This window comes from Pinus tabuliformis, chromosome 4_2 (assembly GCF_031772625.1).
Source record: "Pinus tabuliformis cultivar Carrire ecotype Pingquan chromosome 4_2, CPIR1, whole genome shotgun sequence".
NCBI classification, from domain to species: Eukaryota; Viridiplantae; Streptophyta; class Pinopsida; order Pinales; family Pinaceae; genus Pinus; species Pinus tabuliformis.
In genome coordinates, this window is record NC_142304.1 from 1,085,467,033 (window position 1) to 1,085,492,735 (window position 25,703).

Here is a 25,703-nt window from a genome sequence, read left to right on the forward strand (position 1 = left end):
ATGTAGGTTCAAAATAGATGCCCTCATCAAGCGTTGGATTCCAAAAACCCGAAGAAGTTTTCACCGGTAAGAAACCTGATGTTTCTCACTTTAGAATTTTTGGTGGTCTTGTATATTTTCATGTACTGAAAGAAAAGAGAAGCAAATTGGATGCTTCTGGGAAGAAATGAACATTTGTGAGCTACAACGAAACTTCTAAGGCATATAGAATCTATGTGACTGGTCAAAGAGAAGTAGAGATAAATCATGATGTCACCTTCAATGAGGATGTTGCCCTTTGGAAGATTACTAACCTCCCTCTTCCAAGGAAGGACAAAGAAGCAAATTCAAGAAAGCAAGGAGAACCACAGGATGAGCCGATCCCAATGCTGAAGGACCAATGGATCCCACTGATCCACCCCCTCATATGAGTCGTCCTCCTCGAAAAGGAGACCCTCGAAGATGTTGAGAGACGTGTTGCACCTAAGGGGGCATTACGTGAAAGAAAGACGCTGAATAGGTATCAAGGGTGCTTCACTACAATGAGCACCATTGTTCAATCTGAGCTTTGCACATTCGAAGAAGCTGCCAAACACCAAGTTCGGAAGGATGCAATGAACAAAGAGTATGAGTCGATTATGAAGAATGATGTCTAGGATGTGGTCCCTAGACCCAAGGACAAATCTGTGTCACCTCGAAATGGCTCTTCAAGATCAAGCATAGAGCTGATGGAAATGTTGAAAAGTTCAAGGCTGGATTCGTTGCTCGAGGCTTCTCTCAAAAGGAAGGTGTTGATTATGATGAGATATTTGCACTGACTGCCCACTACACCACCATCCATTTGATTATAGCCCTTGCTACCTCGCAAGGATGGAATCTACATCAGATGGATGTCAAGACTACCTTCTTGCATGGTTCACTTAAGGAGGAAGTCTGTGTAAAGCAACCTGAGGGGTTTGAAGTTCAAGATCGTCAGAAACATGTACGCAAGCTGAAGAAAGCCCTCTATAGGTTGAAGTAAGCACCCGGGCTTGGTATGAGAGGATCGGTAGCTATCTAATGAAGCTAGGATTTACGAGAAGTGAAGTTGATCCAAACCTTTACTTTAAGGTTGAGAATGATAGACCTCTCATCTTGGTACTCTATGTGGACGATCTTTTTCTGACAAAAGGGTTGGAGGTCTAGTAAAAGCAATGTGAGATTTTCCTTTCTCAGGGAAAATATATTGTAAAAATACTTGAAATATTTGGGATGGTGGACTACAAGTTCATGACTACTCCAATGGGACTTAACTTCAAAAAGTTATGCGGAAGTGTTGCTGGGCCTGATTTGGGAAATCCTTCTAAGTATCGTCAACTCGTGGGGGCCCTGATGTTCTTCGTAAACTCCCGTTTAGACATATGTTTCGCGGTGAATACATTAAGTCAGTTTATGGTCGAGCCTCATCACATACACTGGATTACTGCCAAGAATCTCTTGAGGTATCTTCGGGGCATAATCACTTATGGACCGCGATACACTATTGGGAATGTGAGGCTTCTTGGTTACTCTAATGCACACTGGGCTAGCAATGTGTTGGATCGTAAAAGCACATCTGATGTTGCTTCTCTCTAGGTTCTGCTTCAATATCATGGATGGGAAAGAGGCAGAATTCGGTTGCCTTGAGCACTGCTGAGGCTGAATACATTGTTGCTAATTTGGCCTCTTGTGAAGTTGTTTGGTTGAGGAAACTCTTTAGTGAGTTGTTTGGACATATGTTAGATACCACCGTGATCTTCTGCGACAACCAGAGTGGGATTCGTCTTTCGGAGAATCCTATGTTTCATGACCGCTCCAAGCATATTGATATCAAATACCACTTTATCTGGGATATGGTACAACGAGGAGCAATAAGGCTCCAACACAATGGGACTGATGATCAGGTCGTCAATATTCTTACGAAGCCCCTGGGGAAGGTCAAATTCTTAACCTTCCGTGAACGACTTGGAGTCGTGGAGAAACCCTCTTATGAGGTTCCCTTATGAGATGGATGTTAAGCTCTGGGAGCTCTGGGGTCTTGGGGTACTTCTGGGAGCAATGAGCGACAATAGGGTGAGTGGTTCACCTTCCCATAATAGTAAGCGATGTACAGGGTGAGTGGTTCACCTTCCCCTATGATACCCCATGATGACATATGCATAGGTTGAGTGGTTCACCTTCTCCTATGACATATGAGCAAGATGAGTGGTTCACATTCTCCTGTCGGCACATCCTTCCCATGCAGTCTGAGACTCATGGGAAGTACCTCTCATCTAGCCAATGAATAGGGAAATGAGGATAAAGACCATAGTACTACCGATGGATGCATCATGTACTACAATACTCCCTATGCTAGGATATTGATATTGATATTGATCTGGGATCAATGGAAATTGTTGATTTGGGGTAGCATCGGATGTGCTCTAGCCACGAAAATTGGTGGAGACGCTAAGGTAGATGAAATCTCTAATACCCAGAAGGGTTTGGGCAGATTCTAAACAATTTGGGAGATATTAAAATAATTAATATTTTTTATGGAGTCCCTAAGTCTAACTTAAGGGAAAATAAAATATTAATGTGAATTAATATAAAACTATGTTAGAATGGTCCAAAAGTCATGGATCAAGCCAGATCTAATCTTATCCGTTGATTAGGGACTTAATCTCGACTGTTGATTTGTCAACGAGAAAAGTATAAGGGAAGGCTTGAGGGTCACTTGGAGAACATACCAAGAGATCAAGATTTCGACTTTCTGAGGCTGGGTTTGCCGAGAAAGTTGAAAGAGTGATCGAAATCGCAGCTGAGGGGCAGTGAATACAAAAGCAGAGAGGCAGAGATAGTGTCGCGAGGATCAACAGAGCAGCCGAGAAAGCTGACGTAGAGGGCAGAAGCTGGAACTGCCGGGAACTGTTAGACACCGGGAAAGTTGATGTAGAGGGCAAAAGCCAAAACTGTCGGGAAGAACCAGAACTGCCAAGAAAGCTGGCGCAGAAGGAAGAAGTCAAAACTGTGAGGAACAACCAAAACTGTCGGGAACTGTCGAAACTGCCGGGAAAGCTGGCGTAGAGGGCAGAAGCTGGAACTGCCGAGAAAACTGATGTAGAGGGCAGAAGAGGTTGACGTTGGGGTTTCTCGTGGGGCAGATTGGAGCTGAGGAGCTGCCGAAGTGTTTATCCGAGGTTTTAGCCAGAGCATCTGTCTTTGAAGGAGAGGTACTACTGCCGAGAGTTTTCTCTGTTGGGTATGCCGAATTTGGCACCCAGATTGTCTTTTGAAACTGCTTAATAAATTAGACCCTTAGATAGATGCATCGGTTTTCCCACATTGGGTTTTTCTGGGGACATTAGTCCAAAAACAACCATGTCACTTGTGTGCTTGTTTTTATTTCCTTCAGTTGATGATCTCTAATGTGTTGAGCATGTACTTGTATTTATTTCCAGTATTTACATGGTAAATAACTTGTTAATTAACAAAACAAGTAGGTAGGAATAAATCAGTAAAGTGCATGAAGGGTTTCTAACGTGTCAGACTTAGAAATTCCAACATGGTATCAGAGCGTGGTTGCAGATCACAGGAGAACTGAGGACATCAACCGAGCAAAGCAGCAGCAACAGAAAACAGTTATCCCGAGTGACAGAAGTCGTTCCTAGTAGAGTAACAGCAAGGAAGGGGTGACACAGTTCCTGCGTCATCAAGACTAAGCCAAGAAGAGGCAGCTCAGAGGTTGAGGGAGGCAAAGGCAAGCTCACGCAGAGGCCAGGAGGGCTGATGCAATTGCTTGAGAAGGCTAATTTGCCAGTGCCAGGATTGCACAAGCCTAGGAGTTCTAACATTCAGTTTGTTGGGGTTTAGGAGGTTATGGGTAAGTTACAGAGTGGAATTGGTGGGGTACTACATTCAAAACGGTATCTAACAGGGCAAGGCCAAGGTGGAGGGAGTTGCTGCCGAGGCGGATCTCTAGCCAACGAATCTGGATCAGTGTTGCAGTTGCACAGACGATTGGAGAGGGGCATCTTGACATTGGCAAAAGGATTTCCAGGAGGGAAGTCGAGGCTCAGAGGGAGTCACATCGAGAACCTCCAAAGGGAAGTTGAAGAGCGGCGAAATGGCACTACACGGAGAAAGAGACCAAGACACACTGGATGGAGCCTCAAACTTCGTAGTCTGGAAGGACAAAATCTTATCCGTGCTTGACAGAAATCGTGTCAAGCACTTCGCCTTGAAGACGATAGCAGTCCCCCAATTGACCCAGCTGACAATGATAGGTATGAGGAAGCAACGGCAAGGGCCAAGAGTATCATTCTTGACAGGGTCAAAGATCATATAGTACCACATATTGCCGAGAAGAATACAGCACGAAATGTGAGAGGCCCTGACCAAGTTGTATTAGCATACTTTCGTGCAGTGGAAGATGATCCTAGAAAATCAGCTGCAATCATACCAAATACAAAAGGGAGAACAGATCGACACCTTCCTCAGTCGATTGAAGGAGATTCGAGATCAGCTGACTTCCATAGGGGCCACACAAGATCCAGAGTTGATGGTAAGTACAGCCCTAAATGCAGTCTCAGAAGACTGGGAGGTGTTTGTCCATAGCATACTGGGCAGGGCGATGCTTCCAGATTGGGAGGAAATGTGGGCGGATCTTCACCAAGACGAGATCAGGAGGGTGACCAAGACGGGAAGCAGCAACAAAGGGATCAGAATCAAAAAGGAAGAGGAGGAGGATATTGCCCTAACATCTGAGGGTAAGCAAGAAAAGTGGAAGAAGAAGGACCTCTCCAAGGTCAAATGCTTCCACTATGGGGAGTTGGGTCATTATGCGACCCAATGTCCAAGGAAGACGAGAAAGGGAGAGGCTTCCGAGACCAAGGCAACGCCAGCAAGGGCAGGAAGGAAGTGGAGACAGACGATGACTGTGCCATGAGTGCACACACCACTTGAGTGAAAGTGGGGAGACATCATGTTGTAGTCAAGAGGACTACAAAAGATGAGGGACAGCATCCTCGACATACCCAACCTCTTGGATTATACCTGGCTACGGGAGCCCCGAAGAGGAGTAGCAGGACTGGTGGATGTTGGTAGAGACGGATGCGGATGGAGCAATAGAGGAAGCTACAGTGCAGGATTCCTAGGACAGCGCGAGGCTAGCAGGCTGCAACAGTGTGAGAGGCACGAGAGTGTTGCACCAATGCAGAATGGCACAGAGAGGTGTGCAACGGTGTGAGATGCACAGAGTTGTTGCAACAACGCAGAGGTCAGAGAGGGAGCACTTGTCAGTGACAAAGGGAGATTCTACATCAGGAGTGTTTCTAGCCTGACGGAGATGTCAAAGTGGGAGATCAGTTACTTACTTTTCCATAACTGAGTTGCAGTGCAACAGTTAGCAGTGGTAGTACTATGGGCAGCACGATATAGCATGATGGGAAGGAATTGCAGTACAAATGCAGCAATGGCAGCGGCAGGGCCATGGGTAGCAGTACAGGATGCAACAATACAGAGGATGTTGAGTAGCAGGCCTAGCATCAACATAGGGACCGATGTCGGATGATCAAAGTGATGCTCAGTGAGGAGTATTACTAAAGCACAGTCCTTTGCTAAGAAGGAGTGTTGATTTGGGGTAGCATCAGATATGCTCTAGCCACGAAAATTGGTGGAGAGGCTAAGGCACATGAGATCTCCAATACCCAGAAAGGGTTTGGGCAGATTCTAAACAATTAGGGAGATACTAAAATAATTAATATTTTTAATGGAGTCCCTAAGTCTAACTTAGGGAAAATAAAATATTGATGTGAATTAATATAAAATTGTGTTAGAATGGTCCAAAAGTCATGGATCAAGCGAGATCTAATCTTAGCCGTTGATTAGGGACTTAATCTCGATCGTTGATTTGTCAATGAGAAAAGTACAAGGGAAGGCTTGAGGGTCACTTGGAGAACATACCAAGAGATCAAGATTTCAACTTTTTGGCGCTAGGTTTGCCGAGAAAGTTGAGAGTGATCGAAATTGCAGCTGAAGGGCAATGAATACAAAAGCAAAGAGGCAAAGATAGTGTCGGGAGAATCAACGCAGCAGTCGGGAACGTTGACGTAGAGGGCAGAAGCTGGAACTGCCGGGAACAACCAGAACTGCTGAGAAAGCTGACACAGAGGGCAGAAACCAGAACTGCCAGGAACAACAGGAATTGTGGGAACTGCCGAGAACAACCAAAATTGTCGGGAACTATTGGGAACAACCGGAATTGTCGAGAACTGTTGGGAACAACCAGAATTGTCGGGAACTGCTGGGAACAACCAGAATTGTCGGGAACTGCCAGAACTGTCAGGAATGCATCTGTCGAGAACTGTCAGAACTGCCGAAATTGTCAGGAAAACTGACGCAGAGGGCACAAGCCAAAACTGCCAGGAACAACCGGAATTGTCGGGAACTGCCAAAACTGCCAGGAAAGTTAACGCAGAGGTCAGAAGCCAGAACTGTCGGGAAAGCTGACGCAAAGGGCAAAAGAAGCTGAAGCAGTCCCTAGAGGCTGACACTGGGATTTTTCGTGGGGCAGATTGGAGTTAAGGAGTTGTCGGAGTGTTTATCCAGGGTTTTAGCCAAAGCATCTGTCTCCGAAGGAGAGGTACTACTGCCTAGAGTTTTCTCTGTTGGCTATCCCAGATTTGGAACCCAGATTGTATTCTGCTGCACTGGTTTTCCCGCATTGGGTTTTTCCGGGGAAATTAGTCCAAAAACAACGGTGTCACTTGTGTTCTTGCTTCTATTTCCTTCATTTGATGATCTGTAATGTGTTGAACATGTACTTATATTTATTTCCAGTATTTACATGGTAAATAACTTGTTAATTAACAGAACAAGTAGGTAGGAATAAATCAATAAAGTGCATGAAGGGTTTCTAACGTGTCAAACTTAGAAAATTCCAACAAAAACTGACTCCGAGTCAGTTAAGAGTGGTATGACACACTATCTATTATTGGGGACTGACTTCAGGGCAACAGAGAATGGTATGATACATTCTCAATCATTTCTTCTTTCTTCATGGTTTAGCAGAGCAAACGCAAGGATGGTACAGATTGTCACACAGTTTGGCGGGTGAAGTTCTCCCTAGTTGAGAGGGAGTATTAAATTTGGCAACTAGGGCCAAACTTCACATTGGACAGCTCATATAAGGTAACTCATATTTTTATTGGATTCCTCTCTCTGAAAAGTGTAGGATTGAACTAAAGCATCTCATTCTAACATGTACAAATGGAATTATGAATTTATTTTGATTATGGACAAATTCTCAAGGTTGGCCAACAAACTCATGTAGGCTCAAAAGCCCAACAGTCACATCTATTAATTCTCAACGTTTGCATATAAATACATGGTGCCTCCTCATTTGAACACTTCACTCACTCACAATCTCCTCTCCCTTTCATTGATTGGGTACAAATTCAGAGGCAGCTCTCAACACGTGCAAAGAAGGGGAAGGGTTTTTTGTTCCGGCCGTTGACCGGAGTTGATGGAAATTGCAAGAGGTTGATTTGACCATAGTTGACCATGTGTTGACCTGTTTTGAGTGCGGTTTTGGGTGGAGGATTTCTGATTGAGCAGGCTGCAGTTCTGGGCATGGAATCCAAGGCAGTTTGAACTCTGTTTGACCAGCATTGACTATGCTAGGGTTTGCTGCAGCATTGACTTTTGTTGAACAGTTTTGACTAGACATTTTCAGACTGTTCTTGGGATGATTGGACTTGCTGTTGGAGGCCAAAGTTGACTGGATTTGACTGTGCTGAATTGGAGGAAAAATTCTTCCCTGTTGACCAGCATTGACTTTCTGGTTAGGGCTTTCTGTCTCTGCTGTTTGACTGATCAGATCTTCACTGTAATTGGGCAAGTGAATATTGTAAGTTGTACTCTCTCTGCTGAACTTTTGAAGGATTATAATAAAAATTGATCAAAGGTTTCCCCACGTTGGGGTTTGTCACTGGCTGGTGCCACATCTTGTGTCCTCTTGTCTTGGACAGTCTTCTACTGTTATTGTTTATGTTCTATCTGCATTTTACTATCATGATGATGTGATTGCTGAACTGGGTATTGATATTGGACTAATAAAGAAATTGAAGTAAAATTGCTCTAAGCATAGAACATACCATTGTTATAAAAAATTAACACTTTCAAACCCCCTTTGAGCATCTGTCACAGTTAGTAACAGATTCTTTTATTATTTCCTAGCTTTTTTATGACATAAGCTTATCGCTATCACTACTATTCATTTTTCTCATCTTTACAAAATCAACAATAGTTCTTTGTCCAGATGTTCCTTTGTCCTGATGATTGGTAGGGGAAGCATTTAATAAAATTCCATGCTCAACTACTAAAATATGTTCCAAAAGGATATCCAGGTTTTTTCAGAATGTGGCATTAATATATCTGAATTGGCTTTAAAAGGAAACAATGTCAAAAATAAAAATCAATAAAGAAGTGAATCACTAAAACTTAAGGAAAACACCATTGTATACTAATTTAAAATGAGTTCACTGAGACAACAAATGTACTCCATCTTTACCATTTACTGCAAACAATAATGAGGTGTCAACTTCCAGCTAGAGAATATGCAGTAATACTTCCTGCAAAACAAGAAAGATCAAATCAGAAGACCAACCAATAATTAATTGGTGCTAGTACTTCAATGCATATCATACGAAAAGCTAACTATAAATCTTGCAATAATTGGGTCTATCCTACACCTACTGCCAGTAATCAGTAATGTTGTCTCCTACCTTGTGTTAATGCCAATGTTGCATTTACAGACATTGCAGATATGGCACGAACAGGCTCACTGAGAAACATTGCTTGGTCAACTGCCACAACACCCAATACAAATCTTAGTGAATACATATGCCATCTTTTCCAACAGAATATCTTTAGCCTCTGTAGCACCATTTGAGAACTTTGAATGGCCTCCAAAGAAATAAAACATCAAATTAGCATTGGTGAGGAAATGCATTTCAAGCTTCTTCTCTCTATTGAAAATCATATTGTCTTATCCATCATTCCTGGAAATGAAAGAAAATGTTTTCTTACCACCATCCCAAACATTTAACTCAATGGCATCAGTCAGCTCTAAAACTGAATGTGTTCTCTATGAAAATTTAACTCGATTCATAGATGCATTGAAATATACAGAACTGGCATTTTAACTAAGATATTAAGACTCTGGCTACAATAATTTTCTTCAAAAAAAAGAACCAATATCACCTTAGTCACTGAGTTTGTACAGACAAACCTGAGAGCTGTAGGGACTTCTTGTCAGCAATATCCTTGTCAGCCTCACAATGAGACACATCCACTTCAGGAAATGACAGTAAGTGAATGGAATGGCGACCGTCTGATACCCAGAGCTTTTGCGATGCTGAAACAATTTCATCAGGAATGTAAGTGATGGTACTAGTATGTTATTGCTAGATTTGATGGAAAGGGTAACAGTAGTAGCACGTACCAAATGATGACACCTCCGGAAAAACTGCAAGCATGTTAACTTTCATGGGGCACTTCAGATGTCTCAAACAACTATCTACAGCAACATCACGATCTTGTTCTTTCTGACCCTCCCCAATAGATACCAGATTGTGCAGGCTCAGAATATGTATGTCTCCCATTGAATCCAATACCACAAACCTTGTTTGGCTCAAAGCATGGATGGAGACTGCCCTTAATGGCCTCCTTAATTGTTGGGACAATATGTCACCTTCCCTGTTTGCATCCTTGAAAGGCACAAAAAAAGAACTTCCCTTTCCCAAGGTATCCCTCACTTTTAAGGACGATCTACTCTTAGTGGGCAAAGAGGAGACGGGAGAATAAATAGTCCCTTCTATGGGCTGGTTGCTTCCCATAACTGATGGAAAATTACTAGATGAGGAAGCTGAAGCAGAACCTGACACTGAAAGAGGAGCAAGTGGCCCAGATAATGATGATGACGCTGAGGAGGATGAGAGTGACATATATGACAGCTGTGAAAGCTGCTGTTGAGCATGCCACTCATCTAAGGCGGGCCTACCTTGACATATTTGGCCATTCCTCCTTTTAGATGCAAGCAACTTTGCTTCACACTCATGCAAAGAACTATTTACGAGGTTTCCTGCTCAAAAACATCACATATCAGAATTATTTACTCACAATACAGCTATTCCCAACACTGAACTGTCACCTGATATGAAAGCAATCAGTAAAGTCGTATTGCCTTTGGGATTTAAGTGATGCAAATACAAAGAGAGATACTTATATACCTGTGAGACTGCATCTTCATAATTCTTAAGGTAAGCCCAACAATTGTACAAAACATACAGGAAATATCTATTGTGACTCTTCTTTTGGTTGAATCTTTATAACAGTCTAGTGATTAGGGATCAGGGAAATCATATACTAATCTGACAAAAAGATTTTACAGAGTAGTTATTAGGGATCAGGTAATTCATGCACTAATTAAATAAAAATATTTTACATGGTTTGCCACAAAATCACCATAGCTAAGAATATTGTGTGGAATTACAGGATTGCAGAGTTCTTTGAGCATGGTTTGATGTTGATAGAATATCCTATCTGTTGCCCCACCTTGTTGGAAAGGCATCTTTTTTAAGGATAAATGGCTGATCCAGCAGGCAGGAAGCAATGTCGGGCATTCTAAGGAAAAGATGGTGCATAGCAAACATTCACAACGTTGCCGCTAATCCATTCCAATTGTGAAAACTAATAACTTTTTAGATCAAATTTGGCTATGCAGATCTTAGCCAGAATGGCTATCTTTAGGAGAGACAGATTCCCTTGAGACCAGAGCCAAACCAGGCATGATTGTCTTCTCAGAAGGGGGACCATTTGATTGCCCTGTGGCTCCACGATTTCTAAGCATGCACTACCCAAAGGTTTATTTTCATCAAGCTTCCATTTGGACATTAAAAAGAACAAAACAACACGACAGAAGCATTTAATAAATTAATATAACTACATCCATCCAACAATCACGATAAAGTAAATTTTAATTGAATTTGAACAATTTTTAACCTTGCACAATACAGGACAAAATTGCAGATCCATTTGATCACCATAAACAGAACAATTCCAAAGAAACCAACTTCAATTCGTCTCCAGAGTGGAAATGAACCGAGACAATATTAAATATTTGACAGCAAAAGAAGGAAATATGGAGGTCAATTCGATTTCCACGAAAGGAGCAATCTTAGACTTACCGACTTCAATTCCCCTTTCCGTGGTTCCATTGCTGTGCATATTAGAAAAGGCCTCTGTTCCTTGGACCAAACCTGTATACGCAACTTTAGAATTGGTGCAGTTGCATCTAATACCATCCACCCAATTGGCTATAGCGTCTACATATCCTTTACCACCAGATGCCAAGATCCCCCGCTGTATTGACTCCTGATGTAAAACACCAACTGTTTCTCCATTGCAACGGGCCCCTGCAGAATTTGACCATATTTCGCCATTGTTTTTTAAAACAACGCTTCCATTGACACTCCTTATCACTCCATTTCTAGGATGCCCCTTGAAATCTGGCCCTCTTTCACCATCATCAAGTCCCCTGACCAAACTGTTCTTTGGATGATCTGCAGACGCTGAACCGTTGATCTCTTTTTTGCAGGCTTTGCTAAAGTCTACGCCTTTTACAATATCAGCAACAGCCATTTCACCGCCATTGCACCGGCCACTCGACAAAATTGTATCATCCCAAACACTATCCACTTTTTTCAGAACAACTTCCCCTTGCAATTCAGTGGCTTTGGTCTCGCCCTTGATGCTCTTTGTCACAATTTCCGCAGAAATCAACTGCGAATTGCTCTGATCCAAATCCCCAGCTCTGCCCCCATTCATCGACACTTCATCTATGCTCCTTTCGCACATGGAAACCCTGTCATGGACAGTTTTCTTCTGCTTGCCCTTGACCAGAGGCCGCAGAGGCCAAACCCTGACCCCATTGTCCTGCCCCAACAACATATGTTGAAGCGAAAGCCGAATTGAGTAAACGGGGCCATTGCAATCAACGACACAACACTTAATCAAACTAATACATACCAGATTCCTAGGTTCAAAACCCTCGCCCTTCAATTTCGAAGTCCCTTGCTCGTCCTTGAGCTTGGCAGCCATGACCCATATTTTCCCTTCAGAAGCCGAGTACAGAGACAACACATTCACCGACGCCGCGATCTTCACTGCAAATCCGTGTACCAAGTCCAAAATCCCAAGTTTTGCCAAACCCTCAGAGCCTTTCGAAGCCCTCACCTCGATACTCGCCCGGCTAAAACCCGAGCTCGAACCCGGATTTGAAGCCGAGCTCTGTCGCACCAGCCAGGCCTTCAGAACCGTGCGGGATCCAGCGCGATCGGGCATTGCGGATATAAAAACGACGGCTCCCGCGGCTTTTTTTGGCCTGTTGGCCGGCCTGGGCTTTATCAGACGCAGAAAACACGCGTCTGAGGTGGGAGCCGGGATTTGGGTTGCTGTAGAAGACGGGGACTTCAAAGAATACAGAAGGCATGATGAATCTGAAAGCATTAAGGCTAGGGATTCTGAGTTCGGATCTAACCACACCTTGACCACCTGTGATGGGTGGGTTGCCTCAGCTAGGGTCAGCTTGCTCGCCTGCATAACATCCCTGCAATCTATTCGCCTGCTCTTGCAATTGCGAGGACCATCGGTTCGAGGGCTTCTGAGGGATCTTCTTCTTCGTCTTATGCCCGATTTCTGAAATATGTCGTCGCGCGAATTTCTGGGTATTTTTCCTCTTCTGTCGTTGAAATACAGACCCGATGAAGAGGCGACGAAGGAGCAAAGCCGTGCGCGCGGATCGGCGGGACGTCACACGGAAGTCGATCGCAGCGCGACGGTCGTATGTCATTTGATCTCGAGCGCTTATCACGACTCACGGCCGAAGAGTTTAAGCGACTTGCATGCTCGTAGAACACCAAAAATAATTTGATAAGGAGCTAAAAAGGGTACCCTATTTGAATGGATTAGCTCGTGATTCCATGGATTACTTATTTTAGCAAACCCACGATCGGACAATTGGGCGGTGCTTTGAATTTTTCATTCAATTAATTGTATTGTCTTTCTTAATTATTATTATTTTATTGTTATGAGTGTATTTTGGGAATGGACCAATGAGATTAGTGAAAGCTATCATGGTATTATGTATTTTAATTAATATTTTACAGTTATTTGTGTGTTTTGGAAATGATGGCCGGAAAGTATAAAGTATGAGTAGGATTTTGACAAATCTTAAAACATTAATTGCGGGATTACTTAATTTGACATATTTAAAATATTAAAAAGTGAAATCAAATTATTTCAAAATATTTCTTATCTTATTCATTTTAACTTTTATAAGTTTTTTTTTTTCTTTTAACATAGTCGTTAGCTCGTTATATTCCAAAAAGATTTGGGAGGCTAAGCTCCTGAATTACATGATTGAGGCTCATATGTTGAGTTTGGAGGAGGATTGAGTTACAAAATTCTCCTAATTTATTGTCATTTCTGACTTGTAGGAAATAAATGCAAGTGTAGAGTTTGACAAATTGAGATAAAAGAAGACAGAATTTGCAGTACATCCTAGTGTATATTGATGCGATTAATCTAGCGAGTCGTTGACTCATCCGGTTTACTGTCCACTTCGGCAATCTTGAAGCTGGATGAGCTACTGTTGGGTGCATTACGTTTCTCCAGCATGTATTTAAGTATTTCAATTGACTCTTGAGCGTGGGCGCACCGATTGGATAGATTGTTGAACTACTCCTGGAGAGAGGAGACCCTATGGAGAAAAAGGTTGAGATCAGCTTCATATTTTTCGCTGGTCATCTGAGCATTTGAGTCGATTTTCGCATCCAGGATTTTTTGGTGCGCTCTGATCTGTTCCAACTCTGCCTAGAGGTCTGCAAAATGTAAACAATCTTCACTTCGAGCCATCTTTGATTCCTTAGAACTGTCTTGTTGCTGAGAGTAGAGTAGGGGCCTGCTACAATGAGAAGGCATTGCTTCTTTAGTTAAAACATAGATGGAATCGGGACTACAGTCAAGCAGAAAATAGGGAAGAGGGAGAGGTAAACTTTCAGGGGGAGAGAGGAGTGCTAGGAGGACTGTCACTGCAGGGGGCACGAATAGAGGGAGCTGAAGAGCAGCTGGAGAAAAGGGAGATAGCAGAGGCAACAGAGAACTTTCTACTGGACAGAAGACAAAAATTAAGCGCAGGAGTTCTGGACCTCAACTGCTGATTTCTAAAATGCAAAAGGGGCTGGGGTATAATGAAAAGCGAATTGATGAAACGCAGAATAGAAAGCAATGACCAGCTACGAAAAGGAGGAGAAGAATTCACGATTAGAGCATAGATGGGATCGAGACAAACAATAATCAGTAAAACAAGGAGGCAGAGGTAACCTTTCATAGATAAAGCGTGAGAGCGAGGGGGTCTAGCACTATAGGAGGCACTAAAAGCAAAAGCTGAGGAGCAGCTGTGGAAGAGAAATATTGCAGGGGCGACAGAGAATTTTCTATTGAACAAGAGAGCAGAGGGACGAGGCCTAAGCATCCGGACACTGAGATGCAGGTGAAGAAGAGGATTTATGGAGAGCAAGCCACAAAAGGGGAAGGACAAGATCACGCGGAGAAGGAGGGAAAGGTCACGGAGGTCACGAGGGCGACCAGAAATCGAGAGGGCAGAGGGGGCAGCAGGTTTAAGGGGCAAGAAATTCGATGGCAGACAATTGACAGCGTTGGGATTGTATTAGATCCTGTCAGGATACTCCTTGAGGTTGCTGCAGGGGTCAGATTTGGGAGGACTGTCACAAGTCATGAGAAAATTCAAGGAAGATGATGATGGTGTTCCACATTGTTGCAAAGGATATTCCCTTTGGATCTGTTGCACGCTTGGTTGGCAAATTTATCCGCTTTTTTTTTAAGGTGCAGAGAACATGGAAGAATCGAAGGTCCCAATTTTGGCAGATTAAGGCTTGGCATTTGCTTAGAGTTTGTTGGATGAAAATATTGGAAGTTTTACGCTTGTTGATCATAAGGCTGATAATGGCAACAAAATCTCTGAAACCAACACGTTCCTGATACCAAGTTCTTGGAGCTGGATAAGACTTTAATATAGAGCAAGTGCTTCTACTCTATTATTAGATAGAATTCCCAGTCCCCACTCAAAGGATGTGATGGGATCTCCATTGGGGTTATAAATAACACCCCCTGCCCTTGCCACTCTCGTATTAGATTTGGAAGCTCCATCAAAGAAGAGGGAGCGAGAATTGCTGTTCCGAAGCCATTATGAGAATTCATCCTGTTTAACTTTGATTTTCCAACTGTGACTGGGAATGCTGAAATGGTGGTTGTAGATGTTTGTTGTTTGTAGGCCCCTGTTGTTGTCTATCAAGCTACTGATAAAGTCTCTTTCTTCTACATAAAGGCTAGCTGTATCAATTTTCTTTGTGTTCTTAGCAGTAATGGTTTCTAATGCCAGACTTTTGGCTTTGCTGCATAATTGCCTAGTGATGGTCTCCTGATCTCTAAAAATCTTGTGATTCCTAGCGAGCCAAATTTTCCATAGGAGGGCATAGGGGAGAGCATCCCACACCCTTTTAGCTATGTTGTTTTTCTTATGCTGCCAGGGGTAGCTCTTCTTCCATTTGTTTAGGATCTCACCAATGGAATGCTGAGGGTTCCAAGTGAGGGGGCCAGAAGGGGAGATACCATTCCAACAAGAGATTGCAAAGGGGCATGAAATGAATAGGTGTTGGATAGTTTCTTCTGCCCCTTGGCAATTTGGGCATCGGGAGGGCCCAACGATACCCCTCTTTTGCAAATTGTCTGAGGTGAGGATTTTCCCTTTTAGGAGGGTCCATATGAAAAATTGTACTTTGGGGATGGCCTCAGATTTCCAGATGGTTTTCCAGTACATCCAAGGAGGAACAGGATAGTCCCTACTGCACAAATAGTGATGGCCAGCTTGAATTGTGTAACTAGAACTTGTGGGGTCCCATCGAAAGCCATCAATGCCATTTTTAATGATTGGAGCAATGTTGTGAAGATGAACCTGAAGACTGTCAATGCTCTCTTTGAGGTTTCTAGGGATGGGAGGGAAACTCCATCCCTTCCAGGGCTGTGTATCAATGTCCCATTGTGAAATTTGATCCAAATGATGTATTCCTTTGTTGTGAAGGAAAAGGAGAATTTGGTCCGTGCTTGGCTGACCGCTGATTGGCTGGCTTCCCATAATCTTGTCTGCTCCAATGTTGATTTTGTTGCCACCTTTGGGAACCTTAGAGATATTTTGTGCCATGAAGGGGATAACTTTTCTGCAAAGTTTCCAAACTTTCGTGCTGCTTCTGGCGGGTATTTCGCTTACTAGAAGTTGCTGCCTTGGGCTGCTGAGATATTTGGCTTCAAGAACCCTTTTCCACCAAGCTTGTTGTTCATCAATTAATCTCCATACTATCTTGCCTCCAAAGGCTAAGTTTGTAAGTTTAGGAGATCTGATTCCAAGTCCTCCGCTTTCCTGGCGTTGGATAACTTGCTTCCAGCTAACCAAGTTAAATTTTTTCTTTTCATTTTTCCCTCCTTTCCAGAGGAAATGCCTGAGGATACTTTCCATTTTGTGGTGAAAAGTGGTTGGAGCCTGTATAAGAGTGAATTGATAAAGTGGGAGAGAAGAGAGACCAGATTTGAGGAGAACCAATTGACCTGCCGAATTAAGCCAAGTGGATCCCCATTGCTGAACTTTTCTTTTTAATTTATCAAGTGTTATATCCCAGATTTCAGCTCTTGTGGGTCCTATACTCACTGGCATTCCCAAATAGTTGAAATGATCCCAATTTAGTTTGCAAGGCACCCCAAAGATGTTGGCTATGTTTTGAAGTGTTTGGGCTGAGGCATGCCAACCATATATGCAGCTTTTTAGATGATTTATCATGCCTCCAGAATATCTCATGTATTTATCCAGAAGAGCTTTGAATCTTCGAGCAATAATTACAGACGCTCCTCCTATTAACAAGGTGTCATCAGCAAATTGGGAATGGTTGATGTTTTTGACTCCATCTTCATATTTTATGCCAGTAATGAGACCAGCCCGCCGCTTGTGGTCAAGGGCGCAACTGAAGGATTCAACCATCAGGATAAACAGGTAGGGGGAAAGAGGACAGCCTTGCCTCAGTCCTCTTGAAGATTGAAAAGATGGTCCGGGCCTGCCATTAACAAGGGGGGCTATCCAAGGTCCAGTGATACAAGCTCTAATGAGATCAAGAAATGGAGTAGCAAAGCCCATTTTTTGAAGAACAACAATCAGAAAAGAATGTCTGACCCTATCAAAGGCATTCACCAAATCTAACTTCAGGATGAATCCCTTTCGTTTCTAGTATGGCTAGAGTGAATTGCTTCTTGCACAAGGAGGATGGAGTCTGAAATTTGCCTATTTGCCATGAAACCACCTTGGTTTTCAGATATGACCATTGACAGCAAGGGCTTAAGGCGGGCTACTAGGATTTTAGTAAAGATTTTATATGAGGAGTTGCAAAGCGATATGGGACGGAAACAGGAGAAGTTGGTGGGTCGGTTCTCCTTGGGTATGAGGGCTAGATGGGTTGAGTTTGTGTATCCTCCCATTTCTTTTTTTGCGTTGAATCCATTTCACCAGTTTGATGAGGTCTTTTTTAACAATTTCCCAATGCTCTCTATAGAAGAAAATTCGGAAGCCATCTGATCCTGGTGGTTTGTCTGGCTAAAGAGCCCAAATGGCTCCTTTGATTTCTTCTTCCTCTATCTCTTTGTTCAAGCTTTCATTTATTTCAGCAGTGATCTTTTTTGGCAGATGTTGTAAAAGGTCTGCATAATCTTCTTCTTCTCCTTTTTTCAATTAGGAGTTCTTTATAGTGTTCTAAAGCGGCTTGTTTGATGTCAGCTTGGCTAATTTGTTGGTTGCCTTTACTATCTATGATGGATGTTACGCTATTTCTAATTTTTCGAACTGTGGCTTGCTTGTGGAAAAAAGTCGTGTTTCTGTCCCCGCCCTTCAACCATAGCTGTCTCGATTTAATCTACCATTTCTGTTCCTCTTCTCTTCTGATGCTATAAAGCTGGCTGTAGAGGTTATCTTCCTGATTTTTGTCTACCTGTTGGTATTCTTGATTTTCCATTGTGTTATGGAGTTCTTCTAGCTTAGCTTTTGCTTCTCTTTTCTTCATTTCTGGTTCTTTGTAGTGGGTTTTTGCCCAATCCTTAAGAGCATGTTTTACATTTTTGAGTTTACTTTCCCAAATGAAACTTGGAGAACCTTCAATGTGTTGTCGCCAGGTTTGCTGAATAAGATCTTTGGCTGCTGCATTGTCGTTCCATAAAGAACTGTATTTGAAGGGAAGAGGGCCCAGAGGGCAATGGGATTCGAGGGTCAATGTGGTCGGGTAATGGTCAGAGGTTGCAAAAGGTAGAATGGAGGCATGAACAACAAAGAAGGTGGATAGAAGGGTTACATTCACCAGAATTCAGTCTAATCTTTCTATGATATTATTTTTTCCCAACCTACAATTATTCCATGTGAATTTGCGGTTCTTTGGTATTACATCTACAAGATCACCATACTGCATTATATTCTCCAGTTGATTTCTAGAAGGATCTGGGGAGAAGCTGCCTCCTCGTTTTTCATTAGCATGCAAAATGAGGTTTAAATCTCCCCCCAGAATAATGTTGCTATTATCTTCTTCCACTATATTTGTGCTGAGAGAATCCCAGCATTGCTCCTTGTCTCTATAATGATTTGGAGCATAGACATTGTAAATAACTAGCTGTTGGTTGCTCGAGTTGTTCTTCAAGACAATCTTTATCCAATGTTGATTTACTATTTCTGTTGTGTTGCTCCAATTAGTTTGATGCCAGAGCGTAGCAATTCCCCCAGAGGCTCCTCTAGAATCACAAACACTTTCTTTATACTGCTTATGTTGTGCAATAATTTTGTTCATTTCTAGTTGTCCCAACTTTGTTTCTTGAATTAAAACAATATCTAATTTCTCTTGATTTATTAGGTCTTTTAGGGCATTTTCTTTGGAGGGGTGCCCTAGTCCCCTACTATTCCATGAGAGGACTTTCATCATTTCAAATGAGGGTTGTGAGGAGTTGCTCTCCCTCCCTGGTCCTTGTTTACTAATTCCTTGTCTATTTGTCCTAAGATATAGGACTCTATAGGGTTCTGGATACCCATTGCTATATCTTTCTAGGAATTTTCATCTTTGTGTTGTTTTGTTGACTTCATTCCAGGCTTCTTTTGATTGTCAAGAGTAGCACCATGCTCCTTAGAATTGCTTCTGGTGATTTTAGGCATAGGTGGATTAGGTGGGAAGGAGGAAGCTTTGAATAGAGGGAGAAGGGATTCTAAAGGATCGGATTGGATCGCGGGAGTAGGAGTATCTTCAAGAGGGGAGATGTCACGCCCCTACACCTGCGGTAGTCTTTCAACCACTTATAGCGAGGTGCGGCACTACCAATCGTTTTCTTTTCACCAATACTTACGATTGTAGACTACGCCTAACATCCCATACTTAGTCTTATTTTCGTTACCAAGTATTATTAATGTCCCTTTATACAAGTGAAAGCCCATAACATTCACATAAACAGCGTTATACAAGAGAAATGCACAACAGTATAAAGGGAGGGGCAACTCCCTACAATATGAGTCTGCCCGAATCAATATATTATACAATCTTCAATTTTACAAAGATTTACAGGTTAAATCTTGGGAAACCCCAAATTTACACTTAGTCAATTTTCAAACTTCGGCAAACTTGATTTCCCAGCTCGTCGGTGCCTCCGCATGGTTGTCGCACGACTCACCAACCCTTCGTTCACCTCGTCACACGATCGTGTTGTTTGCCCAACTTGGGCACGTCTCGTCGTAACCAAGTCACCACACAAGGGCGCCTCCGCACGAGTCACACCTTCGTTCACAATCTCAACACTTCACCGTTTCCTCCGTTTCGTCGTGCACGGCATGCCCTACCCGAGTCGCCCGTCTGCACGATTCTTCGTTCCGGCGTGCACGGCGCGCCCGGCCGCACTTCTACCCGTTCACCCAACTTCATTCACCCGAGTTGCCACACGCCTTCACCCGAGTCGCCACACGACTTCACCCGGTTCGCCCGAACGACCTCACCCAGGTCGCCACACGACTTCGCCCGGGTCGCCCGAACGACCTCACCCGGGTCGCCACACGACCTCACCCGGGTCGCCACACGACCTCACCCGGGTCGCCACACGACCTCGCCCAGGTCGCCCGAACGACCTCGCCCAAGTTCTACCTGAACGACCTTCCTAAACGACCTTCCCGAACGATTTTCCCAAACGATTTTTCGGAACGACTGTCCGAACAACTTTCACGAACGACTGTCCGAACGATTTTCTCGAACCACTGTCCGAACGATTTTCCCGAACGACTATCTAAACGACTTTCTCGAACGACTGTCCGAACGATTGTCTGAATTACTTTCCCGAACGACTTTTCTGAACGAGTTTACACTCGAGTTCCGCCCGTCGTGCGGGCTCATCCACGCACTGCAGAACTCCTTATTTGAACTCATGTTGATCGAATGATGGTCATTTTCCTCCAACCGACCTCCAATATATATGTGCAGGTGGCGGGTTGTGTCACCCGGCCGACCCACACCAAACGCCCAAGCCGACTCATTCAACATGTGTTATTTCGCCCAAGAGGATGGTCGGCCCACCTAACTCATGGGACCGCCCCCTCAACTCGCCCAACACCTTATAAACTCAGTTCTTGGCTCGTTTCATTTCATATTTTGCACGCACTTCGCACGGTGGAGTTGCCCTGCCCGTTGCACGGATTGCAGATCCTAACATCCTCCCCCACTGGAAGTCATTGTCGTCCTTGACAATATCTCATCCCGGAAACCATCTGTCACCAAGATCACCATACCAAGGTATACACCCCATCGGTATGTCATACATCGGAAATCATCTCAATCCATGATCATCAACCACCCTGTCACAATCTCCACATGCTGCTCCCCATCGTGGAAGGTTGGTCCCCCCATCTCAAGCTACATGCTTCCTGCAACATATCGTGTCGACCTCATCATGTATCGTCCTCATGTGAACTACTACCATGATACTCCAACACAATGCTAACACATCTCTGTACACCGGATCCCCTCATGTCTGAACTAATCGGGTAGCTAATCCAACTGTCACGCTCAAACCATGAGAATGCACATCCGCATGCCACCATCAATCGTTTCTCAGAACATCCCGTCACATCCTCAACTCGATTAAGAATCCATCCCCATATAAGCCATGCTCAGGTCCATGAAGTAGTCCTCATCCCATCTACAACATGTTGTCCATGATGTTTTCTATCCAACATCATCATCCATAAAACATCCATCTCCTCAATATGAAGAGACCATCTCATCAATCTCCGACTCTCGATGTGCCACATCCAGGTCCATGAAGCAACCTCCATCATATCTGCAATGTGCCATCCCTCAAGTCTGCCATAGAAACAAGTATATACGTGTCTCATCTATCCATGTGATGCCTATGATCATAGATCAATCAGCTCTCATGTGTCAAAAGTGGTTGAGTCTCAGCTCAACCCATGCCCAAGTGTTGCCACCAAGGCATCATCATCGTTGTAACTCCATCAATCCAAAGTGTCTCATATCGATCCTCCACATCTAGCCACTCTTCCAAGCCATTCCCATACGTGTACTTGAAAGTATGCACCCCATCCTGCATCAAAGTCTCTGACCTCAGCTCCTCAATGCATCAGATCCTCTATATGAAGTCCCTAAAAGTCACAACAATCTCATGTCATCATGAGCTCCATAAGTCATCTCCAACCAACATCTCAGCAAGCATACAAATCTCGGCCCAAAGGCCTCTGCAAGATGCCTCAGCTCTCCATGTAGTAGGAATGCTGCATAGCCTGCTCACAACTCCATCCAAGTCCATGTCCTTGTTGTACATAAGTGCACAACCTCTCCATCGGCTCATAAGTAAACCATCCCCATGTCACACCAGCAAATCTAGTTGCACAACATCCCTGCCTTGGCACTCCTCATTGGATGCCCATAAGTGACACCTCTACAAGTGCTCTTGCACAATGTCCATGCATAAGACTGCCATGCTCCATGTTTCCAACCTGATGTCCATGATTAAGTTGCCCATGTAGTCAAACCAAGTAGACTCATCACAACAATTGGTCATCCTCATCCAAGTCTGCAATCTTCGGTCTAGTGAACTCGGTCACCCAACCATATCATCATCATCACGAGTCCCTTCCATCATAGCTCCCCCACTGAAGGTTCCACCAAGACTTGCTCTTGGTCTCGGCCATGAGAAGTCCACCCAAGTAACATCATACCTCAAGTGTGTGCCCTCCTCCAATCTGTCCATGAGTCATGCCAGGCACTTAGCCAATTCTCCATGTGGCTAAAGCATGACCCAATCCTTCGCAACGATCATCATGTTCCTCCCTTGTCACGGGCCTTTGTACCTTCTACCATAAGGTCACAAACAACCCCAACAAGTCCTGCAACAATCAACAATCCTTGCTTCTCCATACAAGATCTCATCATAGACATCCATGGTAAGATGCTCCCCTGCATCGAAAAACTGACTTTGCCCTTCCCTGCATATGGTCCATCTAGCAAATGCTCAAGTGAAACACAAGTATCAATAGTACTTACATCATCATGAGGCTCCTCCATGTGAGTACCCTCATCCATCCATGTCTGTAAACTGCACGATCCTGGTCCAACTTGGTCAATCTCAAGTTCATCCTCCATTGTTGTCACATCTGCAACATCTTCAAACATCATGGATTCCTCTTCCTTGTCAGCACAATTTGCAACTTCATCCTGCTCCATTGTCCAACCAAGTTGAAGAAGTTCGTCTTCAACATTCTTTTCCAAGACTTCAAGTTCCTTTAGAATCTGGGGGTTCTCTTCTTTCATCCGCTTCAACTTGTATAAGGTAAGCAAGAGCTTCCCTTCGCATTCTTCCAAACCTGCCATGTCTTGTCGTTCAGCTTGGTCCAAGCACTAAGCTTCACCTCTGCTAAACCTGTTTCACCATTCACTTGAATCACCCTGATATTCCACCTGTTACCTGCAAAGCTTGAACTTCCTTTCAAGTCTTCGGTCTTCGTAGAATTAGCTCCTTGATTCAGTTCAGCAGCTCTGATACCACCTGTCACGCCCCTACACCTGCGGTAGTCTTTCAACCGCTTATAGTGAGGTGCGGCACTACCAATCGTTTTCTTTTCACCAATACTTACAATTGTAGACTACACCTCACATCCCATACTTAGTCTTATTTTCGTTACCAAGTATTATTAATGTTCCTTTATACAAGTGAAATCCCATAACATTCACATAAACAACATTATACAAGAGAAATGCACAACACTATAAAGGGAGGGGCAACTCCCTGCAATATGAGTCTGCCTGAATCAATATATTATACAATCTTCAATTTTATAAAGATTTACAAGTTAAATCTTGGGAAACCCCAAATTTATACTTAGCCAATTTTCAAACTTCAGCAAACTCGGTTGCCCAGCTCGTCGGCGCCTCCGCACGGTCGCCACACAACTCACCAACCCTTCGTTCACCTCGTCGCACGATCGTGTTGTTTGCCCAACTTGGGCGCGTCTCGTCGTAACCAAGTCGCCACACACGGGCGCCTCCGCACGAGTCACACCTTCATTCACAATCTCAACACTTCACCGTTTCCTCTGTTTCGTCATGCACGGCGCACCCTACCCGAGTCACCCGTCCGCACGATTCTTCGTTCCGGCGTGCACAGTGCGCCCTCGCCCGGCCGCCCGTCCACACGTCTACCTGTTCACCCAACTTCGTTCACCCAAATCGCCACACGCCTTCACCCGAGTCGCCACATGACTTCACCCGGTTCGCCCGAACGACCTCACCTAGGTCACCACTTGACTTCGCCCGAACGACCTCACCCGGGTTGCTACACAACCTCGCTTGAACGACCTCACCCGAGTTCTGCCTGAACGACCTTCCCTAACGATTTTCCCGAACAACTGTCCGAACGACTATCCCAAATGACTATCCGAAAGATTTTCCCGAACGACTGTCCAAACGACTTTCCCGAAGGACTGTCCGAACGACTTTTCTGAACGAGTTTACACCTGAGTTATGCCTGTCGTGCGGGCTCATCCACGCACTGCAAAACTCCTTATTCGAACTCGTGTTGATCGAATGATGGTCGTTTGCCTCCAACCGACCTCCAATATATACGTGCGGGTGGTGGGTTGTGTCACCCGGCCGACCCACATCAAACGCCCAAGCCGGCTCGTTCAACATGTGTTGTTTCGCCCAAGAGGATGGTCGGCCCACCCAACTCATGGGATTGTCCCCTCAACTCGCCCAACACCTTATAAACTCGGTTCTTGGCTCGTTTCGTTTCATATTTTGCACGCACTTCGCACGGTGGAGTTTCCCTGCCTGTCGCACGAACCGCAGGTCCTAACAGGAGAGGATGTGGAAGGGTTGGAGGAAGGAGAGGAGGGATGAGGATCAGGCTGGCGATTAGGGTTAAGAGAAGGGAGGGATGAGGAGGATGGAGTATTGGGGGGAGGACAAGAAGAAGGACCAGTTTTAGGATATGGATTGGGTTTGGGGTTAGGGGCAGCTTTTTTTTTTAGTTTCCCATTGCTCTTCTTGCGGAGTGTTTTCTACATCAAGTAGTTTAGTACAACGATTAGCAAAATGGCAATGTTCATGACATACCTTGCACTTGAATGGAATTTTATCATAGTCTAGCCGCTGAATGTGAGTCTAATCATCTACCTTGAGCTTGATGGCTTCTGGCAGTCATTTGCCTAGATCAACTTCTACACAGATGCGAGCAAAAGCATGCATATTGTCCTTAGGTTCACTTCGATCAATGTATTTTCCTACAGCATTTCCAATAATGAACTGATTCATCTCCCCAGCAGTGAAGGGGAAGGTGAGGTAGTCGAACCCAAATAGGAACAGCACTAGATATGTCCAACTCTTGATGAAAGTCCGGAGTCCATTTGTTGAGATATAATCCTCTTGAATCCATGAAATATGGCCCATTTCGGAAGATTAAGTCCTTATCTTCTTTTGTTTCAAAATGAAAAGTAAAATACCCTTTCCCACAAAATTTGATGGAGATTTTCCCTTGTGTTTTGCCAGACCAGTTCCTTTCCACCCATCTCTGCACTGTTTTTGGTGATGGCCAGAGGTCAGTAAATTGCCCAATGAGTCCTCATTCTGCTAAAGCAAGGGCAGCCATGCGAGGCAAGGTTGGAGGTAAGTTTACTCCCTGCAAACCATCAATTTTTTTCACAAATTTAGAGACTGAAGGGCGAGGTCTTTGAGGCGGAAATGATCGGACCAAGGCAAAAAAAGCCTGCTGAAGAGCGGCCTCCTCCGGTGGAGCCTCCGGAGGGGCCATGCCAAGGGGCCGAAGGTCGTAGCATAAAACGCAATCAGAGGAAACTTAGCAGGGCATGCACTCGTTACAAGGTATTGCAAAGTTCTTATTTTAATTTTTATAAGTTATTAAGTGGTTCAAATTATGATTATTTTAATTTTATTATAAAAATAAAATATTAAATGATGATGAACCACACTTGTTGGTTCGAAACACACCGGCCAAAAAAA

At 44.0% G+C, this 25,703-nt stretch overlaps 1 protein-coding gene across 1 annotated transcript in view; it reads right to left on the minus strand.

Annotated features, from left to right (window-relative positions):
- The window catches only part of LOC149173411 (uncharacterized), a 53,601-nt gene extending 40,677 nt beyond the window's left edge, over positions 1 to 12,924 (minus strand). The window contains exons 1-5 of the mRNA XM_089424591.1: positions 11,226 to 12,924; positions 9,482 to 10,120; positions 9,269 to 9,394; positions 8,763 to 8,843; positions 8,549 to 8,609 (exon numbers count right to left, since the gene is read on the minus strand). Coding sequence (XP_089280717.1) covers positions 8,575 to 8,609; positions 8,763 to 8,843; positions 9,269 to 9,394; positions 9,482 to 10,120; positions 11,226 to 12,639 — 2,295 coding nt within the window. The 5' untranslated portion in view covers positions 12,640 to 12,924 and the 3' untranslated portion in view covers positions 8,549 to 8,574. The remainder of the gene's footprint in view (positions 1 to 8,548; positions 8,610 to 8,762; positions 8,844 to 9,268; positions 9,395 to 9,481; positions 10,121 to 11,225) is intronic.
- Positions 12,925 to 25,703: the final 12,779 nt, after the last annotated feature.